Source organism: Toxoplasma gondii, chromosome X (genome assembly GCF_000006565.2).
Source record: "Toxoplasma gondii ME49 chromosome X, whole genome shotgun sequence".
NCBI classification, from domain to species: domain Eukaryota; phylum Apicomplexa; class Conoidasida; order Eucoccidiorida; family Sarcocystidae; genus Toxoplasma; species Toxoplasma gondii.
In genome coordinates, this window is record NC_031478.1 from 7,385,193 (window position 1) to 7,412,685 (window position 27,493).

The window sequence follows — 27,493 nt, forward strand, 5'->3', positions numbered from 1 at the left end:
AGCTGTGGCGTGGATCGAAAGATACGTCCAAGCGTTTCCTTTGTGAACACAAGCGCGCCCCCTCCCTTCTCTCAGTGTGTCGCCATTTTATCTTCAGCATCGCCGATGAGCCTTTTCTCAACAAGAAAGCATAGTTTTTTTTACTCCATATCTGTCTTCACGCTTTTACATGTAGACCTTCTCTACTCATATATATATATATATATATATATACATATAAAGGTATATATATATATATATATAAAGGTATATGTGCATATATGCATGTGACTGTATAATGCCTACCACGTGACTGAGAAGAGTTCTAGAACTGTAGTAGTTGAAAACCAGTCGTCCAGCTTTCACTGCTATTCTCTTTCGATAGCCTTCTCCTGTTTTCATCCGACTGGCGTCGCTGCCTTCCTTCTCCACTCGGCCCACAATCGACTTCCGAACACGCACTGGCAGGCTTCCACCAGCAGAAACGCAGGGAGTTTTATGTCTCTGCAGCGACTTGGGTTCCCCCATTGTTTTGAGGACGCGTCACGGCCCGTCCAAAAAATGATGAACAGAAGATGTCACGGACAATTTCGGTTGCACGCATCAGCAGAAGAGTTACAGGCAGACGCTGCGCCTGCGCTGTGGAAGAGAACACCCGGCGCACTGCTGGAAAGATCCTCACGGAAAAAGGAAACGCACAACAGACCTGGCGAACCACACCTGGTAGGGAACTTCTATGCACTTGGTGCATGTGAGACAGGAAATATACAAAAATATGCAACAAGGATGAGTGAGCGCATGAAAGCACCTGCATGCCCGCCTGTGCATGGGAGGATTCGCTTCTTGAGTACGTGTGGTCTACCGGGTGAGGGAATAAGAAAACGAATTGCCCTTTGCTGCAGTTACTGCCAAGGAGCTCGCCTGTGTGTGAAAAGCCTCTCAGCAAACGCATCTGGAGGGAGCGTGAGAGACAAGCAAATTCGAAGAAGACGCTTCACACCCCTATTTAACTTGGGTATTAACGAAGGTGTGAATGCTTATATATATATATATATATATATATATATAGACCCCCTCCCCGCCATGACATTCACGACATTCACATAAACGAGTATTACCACAGAAACACACATTCACTCATGCGTCCACTCCAAATATGTAGAGTGCCAGATACCTGTGTGTCATCAGGTGACCATATATCCCCTGAACATGGAGGCACTTCCGAAAGAGTCAATTGAGGTTCCGTAAAAAAGACTGGCGACGCCGCTACAAGGTGTACTGGTTGTTCGTGCTTCATTTCTCGAAGAGAGCACTAAAGTGAAAGACAGTGACACAAACGAACAAGAAAATACCCTTTCCGAGTAGTTGGAGCTCTGTGATTTCCGTTATTCTATCCGAATACAAGACGCCTGCTCGTCGTAGTCGATGTGAATAGGACCGAACTCGGCAACGACGCCTTGACGGGGTCTCTCGACATAACCTTGAAAAGTGTAAGTTGGTCGAGATACTTCCATCTGCACTGCTTGCTTTTTCTTCCCCTGGACACAGACAGAATCAAAATGACAAACAGACAGGAAACGCCGAGAATACACCCACCAGCGAGACAGCGCATCACATTCGACACGCTCCACACACAAAAACCTAACCATACATGGATGTGCATCTACCTATAGGGACGTATAATATCCACGCTTCCATATATATACATATATATATATATATATACATATGTACATATATATATATATATATATACATGTATATATACATATAAATATATGCATACATATATCTATATTTAGATATATATATATATATATATATATATGCGACTCGACACCATTAGCTAGGCGTATGAAAATCTGGTATACAGTCTGAGTGTTCCGTTTTCTCTTCTTTTCTGTTTCCTTTGTTTTTTACTCAGAATGTGCCAGTGGGGTGAGAGCAGTGGTGTGCTTGCTTCCTTTTCCACTCCCGGGCTCGCTTTTTGTGAGGGTTGCCTGCTCACCACACTCTGGGGAACAGTCTCCACTTGGTAGTTTTTCAAGTCTGCGATGGTGAAGAGAGTGATTCGGTCTCGCGGTCGGACTTCGATTTCCTTCCCCAGCAGCACGACGTTTGTGTACCAGCTGTCGCACTGCTGCTCGAACACAGTTCCAAAGTGTCTCCCCTGGAAAAAAAGAGCAGTGTAGATATCAGAGGCGTCTTCTCCGGGTGGCAGGAGAGAAAGCAGCCGAGAAGAACTTGACCGCAGACACCGGGTGGAACACCCGAAGCGACAAAGAAGACGAAGGGATTGCGAGCGAAGAACAAGAAGCAAACGCAGAACAGGAAAACAGACTGCGGGACTTCAGGGGGCGCGAGTACGGGTACAAGAGGTAAGGGAGGTCTCGGTGGTGAGGCGACGGAACGTTTCTTGTGGCATGGCAGGAGAGACGCGAAGAAGGCAGTTGCCTTTCCGAGGGCGAGACAACGCAGATCGGAACTCACCGGACGAATTTCGACGTCAATGGCGGCGAGGAAACCTGCAAACAGGCCTCTCCGTGTGACCGTGAACTCCAACCGTCGTCGCTGAGAAAGGAGAGACACACCGACTCGCGACCGGAGACATACGTCGCGTCTCATTTGTACAGGATACACACCGAGTGAGTATGAAACGCAGCATAACGGAGAGGTGGAGAGACTTTTGCCGAAGACGTTTTTTCTGAGAGGAAGTCTCGAAGGCAGCCCCGTCTGCGTTTCGTTGCCCTCGACAGCAGAGCGATAGCGAGGCTCCACGCGCGGGAGGCGGTGAACTTCAAATCGGCGGAGGCGAGACGCACGCAACGCTTGAACTTGAGCGGCGCTTTTCAAAGACACCAACACTACAGAGGGGAGGCGAGACCCCTGCGGGGGAACAAGCCGCGAGACAGGAAGACCGCTAGAAGGATGTGTACGTAAAACGATGGACATCGGAGAGGCGGAACGACACTGAAAGAACACAAGAAGGAAATCCCCCGGATAAAGCAGAAGACGGATGTTCGTGGACGACTTCTCCCACCACGACTGCACTGAACAATTTAGCGTCTGAGCAGCCGTTTTCTCTCCCTACCAAAAAGAGTGGAAGTTGACAAAAGCCACCGAGAGAAACACAAAGGCAGAGCTGCGCAAGGAAAGTCAAAGACGAGTGACATACGGCATTTAGAGGGTAGAAGTGAAACCTACTTGAAGCATCTGGCGCTCCATGGGCTCTTCGAATCGCAGTTCCTCCATGGGCAGGAGGCTGTCGCAAAGGAGGAGAGACGAGAACTGAAGACTGACCTAAAACAGGAAGAGCCGGTAGAGAGACACAAGAGAAGAAACGAAGATGGCAGAAACAGAGGAGATGGTGGACCTGTCGAGACTTAGAAGGCCTCGAACAAGAAGAACGAGGCATCAAGACGCCACAACAAAACAGAGAGGAAGGGAAACAAGACACAAGAAGTCGCAGAAGAAAGGGAGAGACGATCCGCAAGAAGTGGAAGACCTCGGCATTCAGAACGCCGAACGAGCAAGTGGAAGAAGACGCCAACAAGGACACAGAAACGAAAAGAGAAAAATGGGAAAGGAGAGGAAACGATCGATGAAGAAAGACACAACTTACACTTTGAAAGAGTCGCCTCCTAGGCGAGAAGATTGTGCGTTCTGGATGATCTGTGGCCTGTGTCAACACAGCAGAGCAGGCGAATCCGGAAACCTTCAATGCCGCTTCGTTCTCTCTCTTTCCATTCCGTCCCCTCTCTTCCCCGTCTCCACTCTCTGTCTGCATTCAGTCCTCTCTGTTTTTCCTTCCACTCTCTCGTTTTCTTCTTCCAAATCCGATGGCAGCTGACAGTCGATTCCTTCCCCTTCGGGCATGGTTTCTGTGATACGACAGTCGTCAGCATGTGTGGCAGTCGTAAACTCTACGATTGAGATGCTTCTTCCACCTGGGCCATCGAGACCTCAAGTAAAGATCGCAAACATTTCACATTGATCCTCTGTACCATGAGACCGGAAACAGTGAGTTGTTCTCGACAGTCAGCTCGGAGTGCTCACCAACTTCCCTCTATCGAGTTACCGCACTGCCTCCCTCGAGGCTCCGCAGCTTATCCCGGCCGTTCTTTTTCAGTATAATTCACCGACTATCGCTTCGATGCACAGACGGACGGACTCCTTGTTTGTTTTGCTGCTTCGTGACTCAGCCAGTCGTCTCAAGAACCGCACATCAACTTCCGATAAAGACGACGGCCCCGAATGTCAGACCGGCGATTCACGTGGAAGAGATTGAGAGAAACATGTATGGACTACGAGTTCAGAAGGACTTGACGAGGCCTTTAACATGTTCTTTAACTATGAAACGTTTCCGCTCCTGCTTACAAGAAACAAAAATCTATTTCCGAAAATCTATTTCTGTTGACTGGTTCCTGGGTTTCCTTCTTTGACACAGTGTATCCAGGAAGCTCCACAAATGGATGTCACGTTGGTAAAAAGAGACTCGATCGCAAGTAGGCAACAAGTGCTTGCTCACTGTCCCGTGATTAAACTTATGATTGTCGTCCCTGCCCTGACTTTTTACGAGCGGCGAACAAATGGTGGAGTTCCGGTGCACATCGTGACGGGATTTTAGGCGTTGCGCGTGACCGTGAGCAGGGTCCCTTCGAGTCGTTTTCTTCTGATGAGCTTCGAAGGCGCCTGTACGTTTCTGTCTCGCGTTTTCCCCAACTTCTTTTTTACCTTGTACGGGATGTTTTCGCGAGTGGGGAAGGCGCAGGGCGCGACGCACGTGGTGGCCGCCGTCGGAATCGACTTCGGACAGTAGCCAAGTCTGCGTTGAATGTCGAGGTAGACGTCCGCAGCGCCTTCTTGAGAAGCAAAGTCTCCAAGAATTTCGTGGATGACCATGTCGTAGTAGCAAGGGAAAGAAGCCGGAGCGTGTGGCGAGAGCGACGTGGACGGCGAAGATGGCGTAGAAAGAGCAGCTGGCGTAGCCGGAGAAGCGCGCGCCAGGGTCGAGGTCGAAGGAGAGAGCGAACAGGCGGGGAAGACATCTCTGCAGAGTTTCGGAGCGAGGTGAGGAGGCGGGAGAGGAAACAACTTGCTGTATGTGCTGTGAATCACCAAAGGGCCAGGCCGCGCCGGCGACGCCAGAAACGCAGACGGCGGAGCCTTCCGCGCTCGCGTCTGAGAAGCTTTTTGAGACGGAAACGAAGACAAAGACAGACAGGAAGAAGCCGAAGAAGTAGAGGAAGAAAAAGAAGGGTGAGATGAAGAGCTCCCTGGGAGAAGCGGCCCATCTGAGTAGGCAAGACGCTGCGCAGAATTAGGAGATGAGGACGCAGGAGCCGATGTGGGGAGAGACGCACAGCCAGCAGGTCCCCCGCACCGAGCTTGAGGAAGCGAGGACGACGGAGACGGGAGGAGCGGCGGATGAGTCAGAGAAGGGAGGGAGGAGGAAGAGATCGCATCGGCAGAAGGCACAAGAAGACAGTCAGGCACCGAGTGAGAAGATGCAAGAGTCGCGAAAGAAGAAACGTCTGAGTGGGAGGAACATAGGCGAGGCGTATCGTCAACACACATGCAGTCGGTTGCTCTCGAAGCCGAGGGACCCGCTGCCGAGGCGGCAGGCGAAGGTGACGAAGAAGAGTCTCGAAGAAGGGCAGAAGGCAGGGAGGCAGAAGAGAGAGAAGACGCGTGGAGAGACTCCGAAGAAAGCGTGGAAGAAGAGTCCTCGAGAGAAGAAGGAAGTTGTGAGTCCCGCGGAACAGCGCAGACAGATGACCAAGATGTCGGAAGAACAGACAGAGACGAAACTCGCGCAGAAAGCGCAGGCGTTGTCGAGTGAGGCAACGGGGTACGACAGGACGCGGTGGAGAGAGGAGCGGAATCGAGAGAGGACTCCAGATTGGTCTTGTCCGAGTTCTGGGCCTTCAGAGACATGCGAGATGGGGCTCGGTACCGGCTCGCACTTGAATTTAAGCCGAATTGTCTCACGAAAGATGTCGCGAGAGAGGCCGACGTTTTGCTGACCTGAAAACGGAGACAGGAGATACGCGTCGTCAGCCACATCCTTCCGGGAAAAGGTTTTGTTTCGCAGAGAGGTTTTCGGACTTTAAACCACAGGAACATTGGAAGGAGAAAAAACCGAGTTCGAAACGAAAAGATGGCGACATCAGAAAGCTCGAAACATGAGAAGAAAACGCTTATAAATAACCACGGATCAGACATTACCCCTTCCAGGTCAACTGTGCAACGCATCCTCGGATCTGAGGAGAGTTAGAGGCAAATCTAGGGATAAGGATATTATCGACGACAGGTATAGAGAGATACTCATAGCGATACAAAGATGAATAAAGAGTGATGGAGGTACACAAACAGTATTAGAGACATAGATAGGTCGAAAAGCAGAGTTAGATGACAGACAGGTGCATGTTCGCAGATACGTCCAGACAAATTGACGTATGTATGTATATATATCTAAGTGCATCTATGTAGATAGGTAAAGCTACTGATATAGATATAGATGGACATATATAGAAAAAAGGAAAGCTGAAATCCGAGAACAGCGAGAAGAAGCAAAGGATCTCCCACCGGTTTAGCTTCTCTCGGGGGTCAGGGCGACCTCCCCCTCCCCCCCTCGCCAAAGTTTGTAAACGTAAGACGTTATCCTTCACTTCTCGATTCTCCCGCGGTTCCGTTTTTTCTTTTTCTCTCGCGTTGACTTCACCGTCGCGGACTAGAAAGTGATTCTTGGCTGCTAAAGCAGACCAATGAATGTTGCTGTTTTTTAACCTCCAGGGATTGTGTGGTGGCAAGTCCGCAGCAGCACCGTCCGGCTCACCTCAAGCGCATCGACGTACTCGGCACCGGCCTTGACAGCGAGGACAGCGAGCAGGGCGATAGGCCCCGTTCCGATTTCGAGGACGCGTTTCCCCTGGACGTATGTTCTTTTCTTTTTGACGCCCCTCTCCCCTTCTTCGTCATCTTCGAGAGAGCCGCTGCACGGTCTGAAAGACTTTACATCGACAACTCCGTCGTCGAGTTCTTCCTCTCCACTTTCTTCATCTTCGTCCTGCGTCTCGACCCCAGAGAGTCCTCGCGCGTCGCCCAGTCTTCTCTCTTCGCGGAACAGACGACAATTGCTGGTACCCTCTAGCTGTGCCAGTTCTGAGGTCGCCACTCTCCGCCGCACGCCGTCGTTCGTCATCTCTTGGACGTCTTCTCCACCAACTTTCTTCTCGCCTCCACACTTCTTGCCTCTCTCTGCCTCCTGTGTCTCCTCTCTCGGTCCCGATGCGTGCAAACGAGGCATGCTCGCCGCATTCGCGTCCTTGTTCTCGCTCTCGTCCTCCCGTCCTGCTTCACCTCCTGGATCACGTTGTTCGACGTTGCCTGGAAAGTTATCCTCGAGCAAAGACGTCGCACGCAGTCCGCGGCTCTGCGCTTCTCTCCGTCTCTCGTGCTGCTCCCAGCCCCGCCAGAAAATGGCTTTTCGGTAGTACGTCGTTCTGTCTTCGTCCTCGAACATGGCCTGCAGGAGGAGACGCAGTCGGCGTACAATCGGAGACACGGAGATCTCGCTCGAGTTCCCAGACGCGATCTGCCGACGTCACACGTATCAGGAAAAAGCGAAGCTCCCTCCCTCTTGGCGTTTGCGCCTGAGCCAGACGCACTCCCCGCCCCCACCATCCTGCGGACGAAGAGACGACTGTCCACTCGGAAACGGGCAACAACGATGTCGCTTCCTGCGAGGGACGGACGGCCTGAGAGCGAATGAGAAAGTGCAGCACACGGGAACCGGTGATGCCTCGGTGTCCCTCTCGTCGGCTGCACGCTTTCGACGTTCTGCGTACCTGGTGGTTCTTCCAATCGTACTGCTTGCAGATGGTAAGCGAGGAAGGCGCCTCGCGCCTGAAGCAAGTCGAACGCGCAACGCCTTCCTTCAGCAGCGACTCGACTTTGTCCTGACAGACGCGGAAGACGAAGCAGAAGCCTCGTGAGCACCCTTCCCAAGTGCAGACGCCACCCACCCGCAGTCAGGCCAGAACGCGTGGATCGATGAACGCAGAGGAGAGAAGAGAGACAGGAGACGAAGCACGGCGGAAGCCTGTGACATGAAAGAGACCGAAAAGAGAAGCCTTCTTCTTCACCGCCCCTTCGCGGTGAACGCCGGCTCCTGGCCAGACGAGAACACTGACTTTTGCGAACGACGGAACATCCGGAACAGAGAGCAGTCCAGAGTACGGTGTTGCACAGCAGTCAAAAACTTTTTGCTGGTCTGTAGCTCACGAGTCCCTTCAGCATCCCGCGTGTGTCAAACATCCGAAAGAACTTGTTCACTTGCCTCTCCCGTCTGGAGTCCGACTTCGAGAATCCGAGGGCCTCGGACGTCTCCGTTCGCTGTGAGTTTTTCACCCTTTTTTCTTCTTTCTTTTTCGGTGTGTCGGTCTCGCGCGCTCTTCTCTTCGCCGACTTACTTCGTAGGACGCAGTTGCTTTCCACCGGTTTCGACTGGAGACTTCAGTCAGTGTGACTTGGAGGAAAGGTTGGTCGAAGCGTTCGAACGCGTCTCGCGGAAAACCGCCAATGGTGTCCACAGAGGCCGGCGAGGAAGGCGTGGAGAGGCTCGTCGAGTTGCAGGGAGCGTTTCCTGTGTGCATCTGCCTCTGCGCATGCAGTGGGGGTTTCCCTTGAAAGCCAGCAGCCGGAGAAGGACGCACAGGCGTTCCAGAGCCCAAGGCAGAGGGAGGCCGGTCTTCGCGCTTTCCTGAACTGGAGGCGTCTCTTTCCGCTCGAGTTGATTTCCTCTTCTCTGCAGAAACACGCAGCGTCACTCCAGCGTTCTTCGACCTCGCCTTTGTTGCTGGAGAAGCCGGAAAATACCGCGGTGTCCGGCTTTCGACTCTTGCCTCGCTCTCCTTGTCCTGCTTTCTCTCCTCCTTTTCTTCCGTGTCTTGTCTTCTCTTCTTCTCTCCTGCTGCCGCTCCCCTGGGAGTCTGTCGCCCGGCGCCTCGGCTGCCTGACTCTGTTCCCTCGGTCTTCGCGTACGTCCACGCTCCACCCTGGCTTAAGGCGACCCCACCCGATCCTCTGCCTCGTGAGCAGCAGCGGCGACTGCTGCCTCGGACTTCCTCCCTCCTTCGCTCTGTCGCCGCCAGGCCTGCAGCTGTTCGCGCAGGAGTCGCTGGCCTCCTCTCTCTCTCCCCGACTCGCCGCTTGCGGGATGGGCCGCCCCGGTCTTCTCCGTTCGCGGCGTCTGTCTCGGTTTCGCGTTGCTCCTCTTCGTGAAGGCGTTCTGTGCGCGCTGCAGGGTCTGCCCTCCTCGACATGTCTCCTCCCTCTTCTCGCTTCTCCCACAACTCGCGCGCTCGACTCCGTCGCGCTCTCAGAGAGTAACCCCCGGGTGGCTCCCCGCGCCTCACTCGACCGGTTTCATCTTTCGCCTCTTCTCGCTCTGCTTCACCTTCCCTCGGTGTTTCGTTCTCGCCGACATGGGGACAACCGAGGTCCGTCGACGCCTCGAGCGCGTCTGCGTCTACTACCGATGGGGCAGAGAGAGACGCATGCAGTGAAGGGGACGAGAGAGAAGATGGGGAAGGCGGCTTCGGGGGGTCTCTCGAACGAAGCCGAGAACGCCGTGGAGAGGCTCTTGAGTTCGGTGAGTCGACAGAGCGAGACGGCCCTTCGCCCACTTGTCCAGTGCCTGCTTCTCCCTCGTCTCGCGTTGTGTCCTTCGCCTCGTCTCTTTGAGCTTCACGAATTCGTTCCTCAGTCTTCCGGCCTTTCGCCTTGGTCCTTGTCGCAGGTCTCTCAGGCCCTCGCACTTTCTCTGTCGTCCCCTTCTCCATTTCGCTGCTGGTCTCCTCCTGGGACTCGCGTACGGCGTGAGACGCGCTTCCGTCCTGTCGCATCTGGACCTGTTCGCCTCTTCTCTCTTGCAAGGCGTCGGTTGGTGCCGCTCCGGCAGCAACGCCTTCGTCCTCCCCCATCTTTCCTGATCTCCACTGGCGTCTGCTTTCTTCTCTCGTGTAGCTTCCTCGTGAGCTCTTCTTCTCTACCAGGCGGTTCCACCGTTACTTCTTCGCGTCCTGGCGTCGTTCTTCTCCACGAGCCGTTTCGTTTCCGGCGCAAATTCGAGCCTCCTCCTCTCCTCTGCGTCCAGGAGGAAACGGAAGAAATCGAAGCGCCTCCTGCCAAAAAAGCAAACCCCCTTCTGAAGAAGCAAAAGAAGAGTGCCTCTGAACTCTGACAGGAAACTTCGGTGCTCTTCCGCGGCGTCTCCGCCGCCGCGCCCACTCAACACTGGACAGAACAGGCCTCCCTGATGATCACACCCTACGCGCTCGCTCCTTCCTCATGAAAAAGGCGCCTTTCTCCTCGCATCTGATGAAACTTTTCCGCGCGCTCCTCCTGTCTTCGAGTCCCTCGCCGTGCGGTCTCGCTCTCGCCCCGGCGTCCCTCGGCGACGACGCCCAGGAAAAGGCCGCGTCTGTCGGGAGAGAAGAGGCTTTCTTCAGCTCACCCGGAGAAGTTGGACAGCCAGCTGATTGCGACCCAGGCCAGCTTGTCCTGGACTGCGCTTTTTCGGTCGAAATCAGAGTCAGCTCTTGCCGTCGGGCGTCAACGGCCGTTTCAGAGCATCCCGCAGAGGAGCGAGCACAGGGAAGCGGCGTCGAAACTCCAGACCGTCTTTCGTGGGCAGCTAACTCAGCGGAAGCGACAAAGGCGAGACAGAACGCTGAGGAAAATGAAAAAGTGAAAAAAAGTCTGCCTGCGATGGGTCTGCAGCCCTGGCCCGCGGTGGGGAGGGACGGTGTTGTGTGCGCGGAGGTCAACGGCAGCGAGATCGGAGGGCGAACGGGGAGGACGGTAAAAGGGAGGTAACATCCAGGGGAGATTTTCGACAAAGTTAAATCTGTCTTTCAATGGACAGAAGAGCCAAAGACGCACACCACAAATCAAAGATCAACTCTCGATCTGGCTGCTGTGTGACGACACCGGAGCGCACCCCCGGGAATCGGTGACCATTGCTGTCGAGGAGTTGCCGCAGAAAAAAGGCGAGAGAATGGAGAAAGCAAAAGTTCCGCTAGTTCCTTTTGTGAAAGGCGTTTTCGTTCCTGGAGTTCCTCGTCTGCACCGTCTGTGTTTCCTACCCCAGCAGCAGGCACAGGCTTCTCCTGTCTCCCTCGCTAGTCGTGTCTCTCAGAGCTCCCCGGGAACCGGGTGTTGCTCCAACGCGGCGGCAGCCCTCACCTGTCCCTAAACTCTGTTTTGTGTCTCTCTGTGTGCGTCAAAATCGTCTCTGATAGTATAGAACGCTCCATCCTTTCTTGCTGAGTTCGTTGATGCCCGTTTTCGGAGCTTTTTTCAACGAAGACCCTGCCTCCCTCCTCCACGCCTCCGCGGTGAAAGAGTCGCCAGCTGCTCAGCTCGTGACCCCCCGGGCGGTGGAAGTCCGCGACTCGCGAAGTCACTTTAAACAGTTTCAGCCCCGTAGCGCCCCTGCTGAGGATGCTTCCACCACGATGAATAAGTCCTTCGAGGAGTTCAAGGACGATTGAGGCGCTGCTGGCGACGTGGAAATCCCTGTTTCGCCAGGTGCGACAGTGGGCGAGAGTCAAGAACGGGAAGAGCACGGCGGGTGCAGCGAAGGCTGCAAGTCACTTTTTCTGGGGGTCGCCTGGCAGCAGCCACAGGGAAACGAGAGAGAGGCTGGAGACATTCTGGAGACTGTGAAGCAAAGAGGGAGACGGAGGCTCCAGCTCAACGCGTTGCGTCGAAGGGAAAAAACGAAAAAAGGTCTTTTGCGACGGCCAGGAAGACCCCGAATTTACGGACATTTGGTTGCCGGATTCCGACGGCAGACCAACCTGGGCACATGCAGAGCGCGATCAAAGTCACAGTCTTATGCTGAGAAAAGCACAAGGATCGTCGCCTTCTCTTTTCACAAGGAACAAAGTCTTCTTTTGTGATTGTGAATGCCGTTTGCGTCAACCCCAGTGTCCAAGCGAGGAAAAAGCATGGCGCGATTCGCCTTTTAAACCTCTTGTAATCCTTTTAAGAGTCTCGGAGTCGGTCGATTTCCTCTTTTCTGCCGAAGGCTGGGTGGCAGAGGACCCGCGAAGGTTCCATTTTCTCAGGCGAATTTTCTTTCTTGGGACGACCGGACAGCTTCGGAGTTGCGCTCACTCTTTCTTTGCAACCTGTTAATCGTTAATCGTCTCCCCTGTGTTTCCTTGTCCTCTCTCAACTGCCCGTAGTTTCACGTCTGGGACGTAGACGATGTGGACATAAACTGAATGCAATTTATACGAAGCGCTTTCAGTTCTTTTCGGCAGTTCAGTGGGGTGATTTTTCCCCTCGCTCGGTGTCTTTCGTCTTTTTCGTAACTGCTCTGCCCTCTCCTCTCCTGCTCTGTCTCTCGTCCGGCTTTCTCTGTCCTTTCTGCTCTGTCTTTCTTTTCGTCGCTGGCTCTCCTCTTCCCCCTGTCCTTCTCCGCCGTCACTGCTGTCGTCGGCTTCTCTGATTTCCTCAGTAAGAAAACCGCGAGTCGGGAGAGAAGGCTCCGCGGAGGTCGCGAGAAGGAGAGAAACAGGGAACGTCAAGCCTGAGAAAGACCCTCTCTTGCTGTGTGGCGTCAAGCAGAAACGGACTGAAAGAGAGCGAGCCTCAGAAAAGAGAGAAGTTGGACGATTTTAAGAGGCTGGAGCGATCAAAGCTGTGGCGGCTGCGCAGACGGAATGTCCAATCGGATGTCAACTACACCAGCTGACATTCACGGCTGAACTGTGAGAATGGAGGAGAGTGCATTGCCTCCAGAGACGGAGGATGCTGTGCTTATCACAGTCTCCTCTCTCTGTTGCTTTGAGCAGGAAGAAGAGGCAGTGGTGTCGAGAGAAAAAAAAAGGAATTCGTGCCAAAGAGACAGAACAAAGAGTCCTGATTTGCCGCGGCAAAGACGGCTCTCGGGGCAAACAAGTCGCTTCCTTCCCCTCGGAATGATCCCTTGCCGAAACCATCAAAGTTCTCCTCCCTTCCACGGTTTTATGTCTTCTCTCTATCCTTCCTCTTCGTTGTTCTCTCCTTCCTCTTTGTTATTCTCTCCTTCCTCTGCGTTCGTCTCTCCTTCCTCTTCGTGCTCCTCTCCTTCTTCGCTTGTCTATTCGTCTTCTTCTCCCTCTTCTTCAGCCGGCTCTTTTTCGCTTCTTTCATCTTTGCGTCTGAACAAGCGTAGACTCCCTCGAAGACGAGGCCGACAGCGGAGGAAAGGAAAAAGGAACTCTCGTTTTTCTTCGGGTGGACGTGCCTTGAGGCTATCACTGCATGCGTCGTCTTGTTCTTTGTCTCCTGTCTCTCTCTCTCCGTCACTCCTTTCCTTTCAGGGCCTCTCCTTAGAGCCTGTTTCGTCGTCTTCTCCTGACTCGTTTCCTTCTCCTTGTCCTCTCTCTTCTTCTTCCCTTCGTGCTGCGTCTTCTTCTCTGTGCTGTCGCCCGTCACGTTCAACTGAACTTCTCCGTCAGCCGGACAGTTTTTCGGTGTCTGAGAGCTCTGAGGCGTCGCCTTCTTCTCTCCAGTCCTTCGAAGGAGAGCTGCATTGTGTCCTCCCTCCTCGCGAGGTGCATCTCGCTCGAGGAAAGATGTCCAAGTTCGTTCGTCGACCCCCTGTCTCCTTTCCCTCTGCTGTATCTCCGCGACCTTCTTCGTCTGCGAGAGCCGAGCCCTGTCACCTTCTTGTTCTTTCGCATCGCAGACGTCGGCTCTTGTCGGATTCAAGAAAAAGTACTTCTTTTCTTTTCTTCCTCGACGGACAGATCTGCGACTCTTCAGAATGTCTCCACTGTTTCTCACCTCCACACTGCGCCTCTCGCTGCGCTTCTGAGTCTCCGTCCGGTTCGTCTCCATCTCTCTCTTCTGGTCGAGTGTCCGGCTCTGCCGCTTCTTCCTTATCTTCTCGGTCGTTTTCGTCTTCGTCGTTCGTCTCCGCTTCAGTAACCTCTTCTTCTCTGTGCTCTAGAATCTCTGCTCTCCCAGGAACAAAGCCTGCTTCTCGCGCTTCCCAGAAATCCGTTTCCGAACCGGATCCGCGCTGCTCGCTGCCCCAGAGGGCGAGGAGGGGAAGGAGAGATCCACGAAAAAAGGAGACAACGAGAAGAGCAAAGAGACGTTCCGAGATTCTTGTGGCGCCATCGAAACCTTCGTCTCAGCAGAGATCTAATTCGGAGGAGACTGGAGCACGCGACTCTTTTCCGTGGATCAGGTTCTTGCCCCGTTTTAACCGGTCTCCTGATAAGCCATTTCCTTCGGCTTCCTGTTCATGTCCCGACGCTGCTTCGTCAGCTCCTTCTAGTTCTTCGTCTTTTCGAACTTTTCTTCCTTCGCCTTCACCTCCTAGTGTCGATCGTTTGCGCCGAGTTCCAGTTCTTAGAGCCAAGCGACCCGTCCGGCGTTCTGTCGCGAACTGGAAACGAGCTTCCTCTTCGTTGCTATCTCTCCTGTCTCTTCTTTGCCTGTTTGTATTTCTTCCCTCTCCTCCTGCGTCGCGGAGGCTGTCTCCTGGCCTCCTCTCGCCAGCTCAAGCTCTGTCTCCTTTCTTGGAGCCCAGAGGGGGCGGGATGCCTGCGTCCGCTCCGACCGCGGTCGCAAAGCCCGCGAACGGCGAGAAAGGAGACACCCTGCCGGCTGTCCATGTGTCGCCTTCTTTGGAGACAGAGAGACAGCGAAATGAGGCCGGTTCAACTGCCGGAGGGCAGGAGGGTGGAGGCGAAGAAGTCGGGGAAGGTACCGAGAGAGAGGGATCGAAAAGTGGAGGGGAAGAGAGCGAGACAGATGCTCAGGGACAGGAGTCCCTGTTTCGCTTGGATGCGAAGCCCAGCAAGGAGACTAGAGACACTTCGTTCTCCGTCGAAGCAATGGCAAAGGATCCCTTCCCCCTGTTTTCGTCTTTCTCCGCTGACGAGGGGGACAGTGAAGAAGAGGAGAACGAAGGGTACGAGCGCGAGCAGGCGAGGGGACAGAAAGAAGGAGAGGGATCTGTCGAGAAGAGGCGAAGGACAGCTTCCGGCGGAAAAGCTGGGGGAGAAGGATTCTCTTCGCTGGATGACCAGACTTGGGGAACGACGGAGGATAGACAGAAGAAGAGAGAAGAGAAGGGAGACAGCGATGTAAACATCGATTCAGAAAGAGAGATCGAAAGGAGTGGAGATGGGGACGGGAACTCAACGTCTTCGTCGTCTGCGTCTCCAGATACAAACAGAAACAGACCCGTGCTGCAAGGAAATAACGGGGCTCCTAAATTCAGTGGCTTGCGTAAGACAGTGGACAACGACGAAGAGGCCGCAGTCCACGCAGCGAACGCCAACGGAGCGACGCCTCACGAGTGGAGGACGGCAGAAGCGAAAGAGGAAGCGAGTGCACAGGGAGAGGCAGAAAAGGAGACAGCGAAGGAGACCGAGAAATCGAGAGAGAACGAGACAGAGAAAGGGAACAGGAAGGAGGGAGAAGGTTGGGAAGCGAGAAGAGACGCGTCGGCGCTGCCTCCCGAAGAGCATCAACAGAACCCCCGAGAAAGCGGGGAGGCATGGGCAGACGGAGCAGATGTTTCTGAAGCGTCGTTGAAACGCAACGAACAGCACAAGGAGACAGAGGGAGCAACCTCAAAAGACGCGTCTTCACAACGGAAAAACGAAAGCTCTTGTTCTGCGTGTTCGATGGAGGAGTCTTGTGAAAATCGCAGGAAGAACCGATCTCAGGACGCAGGACAGACAAGCAAACAAACAACATGTGAAGCTGTCGATACATCTTCTTCTTTTTTATCGTTTCCTTCTTCCCCTTCGTCTTCCTGTTCTTCTTCATCTTCTCCCTCTTCTGCTCTCTCTTCTTCTCCCTTCACTTCTCCTTGCTCTAATCCTTTCCCTTCGTCTCCTTCCTCTTCGTTTCCTTTCTCGTCTTCATTCTCTCCTTCTTCCCCTTCTTCACTGTCCCCGATGAGAGACACTGTCCTGGAAAATGAGACGCTTAAACGTGTGTCTCCGTCTTCCTTGCCTCCGTCGCTATCTTCTTCGGCTGCTTCGTATGAGTCTGCAAATGCCTGTCCACTCTCGTTCGACGCGTCGTTGTCTCTCTCTTTTCCGCGCTTTTCGAACGAGGCGGCGGTGTCCCTCCGGACGCCTGGGGAGGCCCGGGACCGACTCCAGGCTTCTGGGCGACAGAGCGGCGAAGAAGGCAGAGATGAGGGGAGGGGAGAAAGACGAATGTTTTCGAGAGCTCTCGGCTTGATCTCTTCCTTGACGAATCTCCTCTCTCCTGGCCGTTTGCTCGTCTCGTCGCCGCCGTTCCCTGGGGCTCCCGCCGCCCTCCCCTCGCAGGGTGAGGTTTCCGCTGCTCCATCACCTTCCCTGGCTCCCTTGGCGCCTGTCTCCTCGCGTCTTTTCTCTTGTTCTCGCCTCGCTGGGGAGCGATTTTGCGAGGCGTCTCCGTCTGAGGGGACTGACAAGGTGTGGCTGTCGGAGTCCCGGCCCGGATCTGTCTCCCGGAGCGATTCTATTGGAAGAGCGTTTCCAGAATCGGACCATCAAACAGCAAAGACGTATCTCCTCGGTTCTTCTCTCTGCTGTCTCTCTCCTCACCACTCAGAGGCCTCAGTCGCAGCAGGCGTCTGCGACTCCAGGAAGGCGTCCGCGGTTTATCCTTTTTTGCCTTCCTGCTCGCTCAGGACTTCGACGGAGCTGGAAAGCTGCACAGGTGAAGCAGAAAAGCGGCTTTCTTTTGCTTGCGTTGCTCCGCTCTCCTGTCCCTCCGTGCTCCCGCACTCGCCCTGTGTTTCTTCGCGACACACAGAGAATAGCGAACGAGGTTGTCCTGCCTTCTCCGAGTTGGGAGGCGAGATCTTGTTCTCTCCCGCCTCCGCTTGTCCTGCGGTTTCTGGCGAAAGAACAGCGGAGGAGAGAAACCTGGCAACAGAGCACGATGCAGAAAGGTCTCGTTGCTCACCGGGGGGCGCTTGGATGCCCTGTACTAGCCGAGGAGACTCTGCGGCGAGAGCAGGCCAGACTTTCACGCCGGGGAAGGTTCAGGGAGAATCGAAAGGCCTCGCGAATTGCGCTGGCCGTAATTCTTCTTTGCATGCTGAGGCGGAACTGTCTCCAGCGGCGGGAGGTGAGTGCCCTGGCCATGGTCACGATTCTTCGGTTTTCAGTTCCACCTGTTTGCGCGAGAAGTCACAGGAGATCCCGATGTCTCAAATGCGCGACATGGACGGCCATGCGGAGACGCGACCGTCTGACACAAACCCCCAGCGAGCACTGGAGTGTGCAGACGCAGGAGAGCGCGAGGTGGAACGGCGAGAAGAGAGGAAACCAAGTTCCGAAGGTGATAACAACTTCCAAGACCCGTCTCCTGGCGGCTCGGACACAGCACCTGCTTCGCGCCTGCCTTTCTCAGAAGAGCAGGGCCGCGAAGATTCGCCGAACAGACGGGGAGAGGACAGTGATGAAGACTTTGGCAGAAGCGAGGGAAAAGGCGAAACTGAGAGCGACGACGACAAGTTGTCTCTCCCGGGCGCGTCGGGGGCGGTGAACTCACAGACAGGCAACCGTTTTTTCTCGGATGAGAAGGCGAAGAACGAAGGTGCTTCTGACCGGGAAAAGAAGAGAAGTTTCCGTGACTTCCTTTCGCCTCCAGCTGTCGTTCTTCGTCCCTTTTTTCTGCCTCTCTCCCTTCGTCGCCTCTTCCTAGCTCCTCTGGTCAAGGCGTTCAAAAGGCGCGAGGCGCACCCACTTCTGTTCTCCTTTTCTCGCGACTTGTGTGCCGGAGAGAACGCGAATCTCAGCGACTCCGCATGCGACGCCGCCTCCCAGCGTCGCGGCAGAAAAGAAGCCTCTGACGAAAGAAACGAACCGGTGCAGCCCCGTCCGCGCCATGTCGAGACGGATTCAGAAGACGAAGCAAACAAAGAGTCGTCAGGCTCCCCTGCTCCCCTGCAGCGCCCCCCTGGGGAGTCTGGATCCTTCACACAGCAGCAGCAAGAGACCTTGAGCGCCTCCCTTCCTGTGCGTTCCTCGTCCAAAGAAGTACCTGAAGCTGTCCCGGTGTCCAGCGGTCCTTCTCGCCCCCGAAAGACTGCAGAGTTCACTCTGAATGGACGTCCGTTTCTGCGCGGGCGGCGGTACGAGGCCGAGGCCCAGAAGCTGAAGTTCGACTTTGCGTCCGTAGACGCAGGCGCGCGCGTGGTGGCGAGCAGTCGCGGCGTCGCGAACATCAAAGCCTTGCAGCGCAACGACCTGGACTCGTACATGCTGGTGCCCTGCGAGTTGCACCCCAAGTTTTTCGTACTATCCTTCACGGAGCCGATCCATGTCGAGCAGGTGGCGCTCGCGAGCATGGAGATCTACGCCTCGGCCTTTCGACATATCCAGCTGCTCGGCTCGGACGCGTACCCCACCAAGCAGTGGCGCCTCCTGGCGAATCTGGAGACGACGGCGAGCGAGGCTCACGAGATCTTCGACGTCAAACGCGAGTGCAGTGCGCTCCACGAAGGCCAGGCCTGCTGGGCGAAGTACTTGAAGGTCCGGCTCCTGTCCCACCATCTGGATTCACCCTACTACTACTGCTCGCTCACATCTTTCCAAGTCTTCGGCTCGACCGGCTTCCAAATGCTCGAGTCGCACATCCACAGCGAAAGCGCGCCGGAAACCGACTCCGGTCAAAGCGATGGAGACGCCGCAGCCGAAGCGAAAGAGGGTGGCCCAGAAACTACGCAAGGAAGCGGACCTGAGAGTGGACAACACCAGGGAGGAGACGAAAGAACAAAGGGAGGAGAAGGAGATGGGTCCGACGCGACGGCGTCTGGCGAGGGCGGGGGAGACGAATGGAGGGAAGAAGGCGGAAATTTCGTTTCGAGTTCCGGGGAGAAAAATGCAAGAGCGGCAGAGGCTGCCGGCAAGGCGCGAGGAGAGAACCAAGCACGACGCAACGAGACTGGAACTGGTCGTGGGGCGGACGAGGCGCACGAAGAGAAAGCGACGGAGGAAGCGCATCTTCCAGAGAGGAGCCACGGGGACCAAGAGAGAGGGGATGAAAGAACTCGAGAGGACGAAGAGGAAAGAAAAACAAGACGTGGAGAAGAGAAAACGAACTCCGACGACCCAAACAAGGAACGCTCTGCGGCGTTCAACGGACGGGGTCGAGGTGGCGTTCCTACGTCGCCTCATAGGCAAACAGGGACAGACGAAGAAGACGAAGTTGAAGAGGAGAAAACTGCCCGAGACTGGAGAGAGCAAGTCTCCCGGGAGAGGGCGAACGACGCGAGCGTCTCTCCCGACCTCGCTGACTCCGCAGAGATCCTCCCGTCTTCTTCGACTTGCCCGATTGCTGCGGTCCCTTCAACTGAAGAAAAAGGAGAAACGCTTGCAGCGGAAAAGACGACAGAGGCGTACGTTTGTGGAGGCGTGCACGCAGGAGCATACTTGTGTGATCAGGGCGAAAGGAAGAGCGGAGAGAAGGAACCCAGTCGACTTCGATCTCCAGAGGACGTTGAAGGAGAAGTCACCAGAGTCACCGAACAGCGGCGCAGCGAAGAAAAAGGCAAGAGTTGGACAGCGTCGCCTTCTCGAGGAGAGGCGAGAGGTATGACGCCTGAACACAAGCGCGAGGACGACAGGGATCCACGAGAGAGGAGAGACAAAAGCGAAGGGAATGGAAACTCGAATCAGGAAGAAGACGAGAACATAGAGAGGAAGCGTCCCCCCTCTGCGGGTCTCGCATCCGCCGAAGAAGAGGAACGCGTCTCTCCAGGAGCTTTCAGAGCGAGCACGAAGTCGCCTTCCTCGCCTTCGTCTTCTTCAGCGCCTGACTCTCCTGCAGGGGTGGGCGGCGCGCAGCAAGAAGAGAGGAGAGACCAGGCGACACCGTTAGATTCGGTGCACGCGGGCAGAGATGAGAAAAAGGGAGACGGAAGGCGACAGGAGACAGACGCAGCAGGCCGTTCCGGTGGTGACGCCCACTGGGGTGCGGAGAGCCACAGGGTGCGTACGGCTGCAGAAGAGGAGGCCTTGGAAGAGCGAACGACAGTGGAGAAGAGGAGACACGGAGAAAAGCAGGTCGAGCGACGGGGAAGCGAGACAAGGGAGGAATGCGTTTCTTCGGAACAAGTTCAGTCAGAAGGAGGGGGGTTGAACGACGCAGTGAAAACAAAGCAAGATCTCGTCTCCTGCTTCTCGAACTGTGAAGAAGATAGGGACTCGCGACCGCGAGCAAAGCGCACTCCCGAGGGCGGAGCGGAAGGACCATATGTCAAGTCGGAGAGTCAGCGAGGCGACGAAGGGGGTCCGTCTTCGCGGAAGAAACCGCGTTCAGCTTCTTTGTTCCCTGAGAAGGTGCCCCGAGAAGGAGACGCGGAAGAGACCGAGCGAGAACAGGGACTGCTTCGGCAGCTGCACCAATGGCGCGGACTCGCGCGACTTCCCCTTTTGTTCTCTCCGCCTCATGGTTTCCCTCTGGGCGGAGCGACGGCAGGTGACCCGGCAGGCGGCGCTTCCCTGCTCCGGAGTGTCATCAACTTCCTCTTCCCTTCCTGGGATCCCGACGCAGGTTCTCGGTCCCCGTCGGTCGTCTTCGAGCCGTTGACGGTGTCTCCTTCCTTCTCCGTTTTCGCCCCGTCCTTCTCGCGGCTGTCTCCGCTCAAGCGGTCAGAGGCGAGACCGGACGAGGAAGACGGGATAAGGCGCAGCGGCCAGGGCGGTTTTGAGGGCGGGGACAACAGAGGAGAAAACGAGACACAACGAATCTCTCCGGAGGTTCCCGGTGCGGCTAGCCGGCAGTCTCCAGGCCGGCTCCCTGCCAAAGCACCCACCGAGGGGGAGAGCGAGGAAGAACTAAGTGAAGGGGCTTCTCCGTCGCCCAACGGGAGAATCGAAGCGGCGGCGAAGGCTGCCAGAGAAGCCGAAGACGAGGGTGTGAAACCTTGTGGAGAAAACGAGGGTGTGAAACTTTGTGAAGACGGCGAGAAAGGCGAGAAACCTGCACGCGGCGGGAGTTCGCCTTCTCCTCAGACGACTCGCGTTGCCCCGCCGCGAGCCTCCAGCGTCTCCTCTGATTCGCAGGACCCTCGGTTAAGGCTCGCTGGGCCGTTTCCGGGAGTCGCGCGTCTGTTCTCTCGGCGTCGCTGGACTCCTTCTTCTCCACCGGGTGGACGCCTGCCTCGTGCTCTCTCGCCTCTACGCACCTCCCAAGAGAGGCAATCCACAGTGAGGCCTCACGCGGCCTCAGCCTCTCCGTCCTACTCCTCAGCGCCACCCACCTTCCCCGCCGCGTTCCCCTTTCCGGCTCTTCTTCCGCAGAACACGATTCTGGAAGATCTGCTCGCTTGGGCAGAGCGAGGTGGGCAGAGTCTCTCGGTTGCGGGGCGAGAAAACGCAGTGGCGGAGGCGGGAGGCGGCGAAACCGTGGAAGGGAGCGCCTCGTTTCTCGCGGCTTCTTCCCTGTCTCCGATCCTCCCGCTTCTCGCCCAGAGACGCAAGGGCGAGGGTCCTGCGGGCAAGGAAGGTGCCAAGGCCCTCGCTCCCGTCGTCGCCGCCACCTTCCCGTCAGGGCGAAACGCTGGCGCGAAGCTCCCCAGCGAGACGGACGGAGACAGGCTGGCTACGCGGGGCAATGCCTTGAGTCAAATGCAGCAGCAGGACCTTCTTCACCTTCTTCTTCAAAACCTCCCCGCGGCAGCTGCCACCGCCAGTGCAAGTAGGTGGAGTCGCGAAACACACGTTGTCTGGTAGATGGACTACGTTTGTGTCTTTTTTTCTCTTTCCTCCTGTCCGTCGCTTCTTCGTCTTGCCTCGCTTTTCTTCCCGCCGTTCGTTTTCTGCTTCCTCGTCTTTCTTCTCTGTGTCTCGATTTCGTTTCGGTTTTGTTTCAGTGTTGGGAAAGGACATAGGGACCGCGCATGAAGTTGCCTTCTGCTCCCCTTGATACGAATCGTCATTTAAGGTTCGGTGTTTGAAACTCGAATCTCAGTATCCAATCTCCTTTTGCATCTCCCCAGAGGTAGATGACGTTCCCTGCAGCTGTCGGTAACACATAGGTTTCTGGGGGAATGTGTGGAGTTCCTGCGTATCTCCTGATTTTTCGTTGTGCATCTCTTGGTTTTGCGGCCTTCGACTTGGATTTCTGGTGTCATTTGTCAGCAACTCAGGAGTCGAAATGTACTCGCAGTGCGTGGGGTGACTGTTTGAGTCTCTCAGTCGTAACTCCTCCAGTGCCTGTCGGGCAAGTCTGCATGCTGGCCTTCGTCTCGCGCTCCTCACGTTTGCTGCAGCTCATCTGTGGTCTAGATATTGGTCGGTGATGTGTGTGTCTCCCGACATTCTCTCGCTGCTTCTCGCACCGCTCTTTGTCGACGCCTTCCACTTTACTTTGTTTCTTTTTGCGTCCCTTTCTTTCACTTGCAGGTCTCTTCCCCTCAGGCTTTCCTGCAGCGCAGGTCGTTGAGAATCTCGCGGGAGACCTGTCTGCCGTTCCGGCGGTCGCGTCTTCTGTCCAGAGCAGGCCGGCAGCCTCGGGCTCTGTCTCCAGTTCCTCGGCTGCTGGATCTGCTAAAGGTGGGGCAAAGGGCTCTGCTGCCTCCGCCTCGCAAACGGGAGACAGAACGAACTCAGCGGCGCCTCCTGCGTCTGCAAAAGAGAGCGCTGCTGCCTCCACCGTCTCTTCCAAGGGCAGCGGCCATGTGTTGCTGACTCTCGTCGACCGCATGAAAGCTGCAGAGAGCCAAGGGGCGCAACTCAGGGAGAAGCTGAGCGAAGTCGCTCTCTCGCTTCACTCAAATCAACAGCAGACCCTTCAGCAAGTTGTGCTCCTTCAGCTGTTGCTGGAACTCGTCTCCTTTCTGTACATGCGCTTGAGCAAGTTCGACGCGATTGTCCCTCGTCTGCCCTTCCTGCTCGACTTCGCCGACTCGGGCGCCGCCGCCGCGGCTTCCCTTGCGGCAAAAAGGACCGCGGCGCTGAAGAGGGTGTCCTCGGCTTCTGGCTCAGTCGTAGGCGATGGCGACACCCCCACGGGTCTTGCCGCCGACGCCGAGCGAAGCGGGTGCTCTGGAAGCGATTTGTCTCCACTGAGAAAGGCCCCTGGCCTCGACACAAATCTCTCTTTCAAGAGCGAAGGCGCGAGCGACGGCGGAGACTTCATCACGTCGGTGGCCTCGTTCTTCGCCGGGGGCCGCGAGGAGACAGCTGCGGGCCTCGCGTCCTGCTGCCGTCGGAGACCACGAACTGGGACGCACGCGTTGAGCCCAAAGGAGTGCGACGGCCCGGCGAGGAAAGAGGGCGCCAGTTGTGGAGGAAGCGGCGAAGGCGGAGAAAGTGGAGCAGACAACTCGTGTGAAAGCTTGGACGCTCAGGCAGAGGTGAAGGACTGCAGCGGGTTCGGAGAGGCGGAAGGCGGGGGTACGTTTGAAGGCGAGAAAGAGTCTTTCTTGGCCACAGTCTTGCGCTTGATTACCCAACACCTAGTGACAGTGTTTTCCTCTGTGGCGTATCTAACTGAAGAGGCATGTTTCGTCATCGTCTCCCCCCTAGTCGACGGCTTGGCCGCCTCCGTGTCGACCCCGCAAACGACCTCGACCTCGAACTCTCAGGGCCGGCGGTTCTGTCTGCATGCGACGGAAACTGTCGCTGGTTTTTTCAGCGCCGCAGCGACACTCCAGCAGAGCGTCTTGTCGTCTCTCATCGAGTGTTGGAGAGAAGCTGTGAAGTGGAAACAGGCGGGGGGGGTGTCTCCAGGCGCCGCGCCCTCCGCCGAGAAGGGACCTAGCTGGCTCTCGGTCTTCCTTCTTCTGTTGTTGCTCCACATGGCCTATGGCGTCTTCATTTTGCGGTTTTTCTCGAGAAAAACCAGCGAAGCGGTGACCCGCGCCGAAGCGGCGGTCCGCGAATGTCGGGACTTGCGCCTGTCTCTCGAGTTTCTTCTTCGGGCTCCGACGGAGCGCGTGGGGTTTCTTGGACGCTGGCCTACTTTAGACGAGATCGAGATGGAGAGCAGTGCGAGAGCACTTTCGGCTGAAGACACCGCTCGCTTGGAGCCCAGTGAGGGGGCACCTGCTTCTTTCTCACGACAAGAGAACGGCGAGGCGGAGCCGACAGTCTTGTCCGGAGAACGCAGAGATGCAGAGGCGAAAACGGGAACGCTGGACGCGGGCGCTCGCAGCGAAGATCGAGCTCACGGAAAGAAAGACACACTTCCCTCGCTTGCATCGCCACACCAGCGACAGTACGATGGTCCCCATGTTTCTCGGAGTCAGCCCGTGACAGATCGCGAGGAGTACGTCGGTGGCTATGAGCGCTTCCGCTTAGCTTCCTTGGCACTCCAGAGGGACACGATGAAGTGGGGGAGACACCGCAACGACGGAACGGAGCAGGGACGGCGACAGTCCTTCGACCTCTCTTCTGACGCGAGGGATTCGACGCGTTCGTCGCGCCTCCATCCGTCGTGGCAGGAGAGGAGGAAACCTGTTTTCCCTAGTCTGAAGAGTATTTCTACTTCCCAATCTTTGGAGATGGAAAAAGATCCTTTTCAGCCGTGCGATCTGCGAACCTGCCGCGCGACCGCGAGGCCTCCTGAGCGAAGCCCCCATCTTGCAGGCGATGTCCCTTCAGAGCCCCTAGGAGACTTCAACCTCACGCCTAGGCCGTCTTCTGCTCCAAGCAATGGAGGCGTCTCGCCTTCCTCTGGCGTGTCTGGGGGGGGAGCTCCAGTGAAGGCCACCGACGACAGCGATTCGCGGGTCTCGAAAACTTTGCATGCGCGAATCGACGTCCCGTTTCCCGAGGAGACAAACGGAGAAAAGGAGTGGGGAGAGGACGGGACAGACGGCCAGTTGGTCATGCCGAGCGACGTGAAGAGCGACCACGGGGCTTCTTCCTCCCCCAAGGAAACCTTGACAGCGTTGGTCCACTCTTCTGTTAGCCTGTCGCCCTACTGCGGATTCGGCCGGCAAAGAACTTCGGACGGAGGCGGGAGCGCATCGGAAGCAACGGAATCGACGCCTGCACATGTTGCGTCACCAGTGCCTCCCTTTTTGAAGCACAAAAAACGCACCAGTACGTGTGGAAACCTCGACGGAAACCGCCACAGTGGAGGGGAATTGCAGCGTGGTTTGTCGTCTGCGGCAGGGAGCAGAAGGGGAGACAGAGGCGCAGACAGAGCGGGCAAGGAAGGCACGAAAGGTGAGGAGGAGAAGGCACCACAGAGGAAGAGTTACAACGGCCAATCTCACGGAAACCGGAGGGCTTTCAAGCTACAGAGACACACGGTCAAAGGGGTCTCGGGGGGTCCCAGCGGGTCTGTCACGACTCTTGGAGCTAGGAGACACCCCCTCGTTGCCTTGAAGGAGACACCTGTGAAGGACGCAAGAGCAGGGACTGTCTCCGTCGGGCCTGGTAGTGGGGCGGCGCCCCGCGACGAAGCCGATAAGCGAGGAGCCCCACGGGTGCAAGAGGCAGCTGGAATGCTCCCAGCTAACTAGAGTTCGAATAGAGCAACAGAAACGGAGAACAGTCAGCTTCGGGTCCTCGTCCGGAAGGCCAGACAGAACGAGGAAACCGAGAGAGAGGATCGCTGGAAACAGAACGGAAAGAGACAGAATGAACGTATAAATCTCCGAAAGAGACACTTTTTGTTTCCGCGGCACAAAAGCAAAAGCAGGACCGTTTTAGGATCGATGGGGGCAGTGTGGAGAGAGTTTGCGGGGTGAAGTTCCGTTTTCGTTTCGGATCACTACGGGCTATTATTGATCAGACACTTTGTTACTAACACAGAACCTACGGGTGGCGACAGCTGGTCATCACTGAGAGGCGACTTTCTAATTACAGTAGCCCAGAAGGAACTCAAGCAACGAGTTGTATGGCGCACTTTAGTTGTCCATGTTCACCTGAGAGAAATCGTGGGACTTGCTGCACGATTGAAACAACCAGTTACGGAACGGATAACGCTGAGAAAAGTGAAGATAAGTGGCGGATGTGAAAAGGAAACATGTGGGATAGCTGCGGAATCAGGCCGCTCGTGTGACTGTGGATATGCCAGACGATGAAGAGAATAGACAGAAGCGCGGGAAAAAGTAGCGCGAGCTGTGAAGTGAAATTTCTACTGATGGACTGCCGGGTTGTTTGTCGCTATCTCCGTTGTAACTACACTTGTGTCCGTGAATCGCAGTGACTAAGAAAACGGAACGAAGAAGCAAGAGTCACCGATGGAAGTGACCATGCGTCTGCACTGTGCCGCAAGCACTCACCCTGAGAGCAGCGGTGTCTTCACCGTATAAGAATATCATAGACGCGCAGAAGAAATCAAAACAGTGATGTCGTCTATCTTCGTAGAATCTCACCCACTACTAGACAGAAGATAACAATTTCACTTGTTTGGGGAATCAATTTCGTCCAAATGCGGATGCACATCTCCAAACAAATCGGGGCTACACCAGCCACGCAGAAATACTCTTGCATCTCTCATGTCAGCACGTGGAGTTATTATGTTCTGTCTCTTCAGTGCAAGGAGTGTCAGCTTGAAAGTTTGGTTCTCCACACGTAGTCCTGGTTCAAGGAGAAAGTTTGTTGGGAAGAGATGCTGAAACCTCTTCCGGGGTTGTGAGGTCGTTTTGAGACGTTTCATACCTCGTGGATAAACCATCACTTAAAGAACTGGTTGTATTCAGGAAATAATGCTCCGCATCCGGGTGAATCTAATTCTAAGGAACAGACTTTGGGCACCTACCTATAAGTCCTCCTGCTGAGTGGCAGGCGTACTGAAACCTGTGCTGCCTGTGCCATGCCGTCTCGACGAGCTTCGCAGTTCCGTGGTATTTATTGGTTTTTACTCATTATCCTCTTCGACGTGGGCCAGGGCTTTTTTACGAGGGAACGTGCGTATTCGTCCGTGTCAAGGTTACACGTGTCACTTCAAAGCAAGTAACACATAAAAAGACGAGTTGATCTGGCACCGCAGATGCAATGCTACCGGCAGCAAGCCCACGAAAAACGTGTTCGACAGTTTCGATGAAGTCACCGTAAACGTCACTCATTAGCACTTCGAGGCCCTTCACAATCGCCAGTGGTCTCAACGTCTGGGTGCGCGAACCGTTGCAAGTAGGCATGTAATCATACGCAACATTCCTACGGCCAGTGTTCATGGGCGTGGCGAAACAAGGGAACAAGGGTTCCTCGATTGTATCAAGAGAGGAAGTGGATGGACACCGCTTTTCGGGCTTCATATCGAATGCCCTCGGAAAAGCAATGCATACATTTCATTACCTGCACACGTTCGGTACGTGCTAATGTGATTACCTGTACATCCCCGTACATGCATGCACATGCATTTAACATACGCCAGCAATCAACACAGCCAGCGAAAAAACAACATATCTCTCCCAAACGTGTAGACGCAGACTTTTTTTAAACGCTGGCGCGGTCCCTTCACGAAAATACAGAACGCAATTAACTCTAACAGAACAATTTCTATTGCCCGCTAGTACAGGCCA

The 27,493-nt window shown here is 55.4% G+C and overlaps 3 protein-coding genes across 3 annotated transcripts; 1 reads left to right on the forward strand and 2 right to left on the reverse strand.

Annotated features, from left to right (window-relative positions):
* Positions 1–525: 525 nt before the first annotated feature.
* On the reverse strand, positions 526–11,252 carry TGME49_207100 (hypothetical protein). The gene is made up of 9 exons (XM_018779381.1): positions 8,454–11,252; positions 7,830–7,940; positions 6,818–7,507; positions 4,714–6,006; positions 3,602–3,658; positions 3,184–3,279; positions 2,470–2,550; positions 1,988–2,149; positions 526–1,517 (listed from the first exon to the last, which is right to left on the reverse strand). Exons 1-9 carry the CDS (start codon positions 9,963–9,965, stop codon positions 1,365–1,367), a joined length of 4,155 nt encoding a protein of 1,384 aa, XP_018635671.1. The 5' UTR covers positions 9,966–11,252; the 3' UTR covers positions 526–1,364.
* Positions 11,253–13,020: 1,768 nt separating this feature from the next.
* Positions 13,021–13,878, reverse strand: TGME49_207110 (hypothetical protein; the record flags this gene model as incomplete). Its single annotated transcript, XM_002371955.1, has 1 exon — positions 13,021–13,878. The coding sequence occupies one exon, from the start codon at positions 13,876–13,878 to the stop codon at positions 13,021–13,023; it is 858 nt and encodes a 285-aa protein (XP_002371996.1).
* Positions 13,879–13,995: 117 nt separating this feature from the next.
* Positions 13,996–27,385, forward strand: TGME49_207120 (Sad1/UNC family protein). The gene is made up of 2 exons (XM_002371956.2): positions 13,996–21,708; positions 22,416–27,385. The coding sequence occupies exons 1-2, from the start codon at positions 14,589–14,591 to the stop codon at positions 25,484–25,486; spliced, it is 10,191 nt and encodes a 3,396-aa protein (XP_002371997.1). The 5' UTR covers positions 13,996–14,588; the 3' UTR covers positions 25,487–27,385.
* The last annotated feature ends 108 nt before the right edge of the window (positions 27,386–27,493 follow it).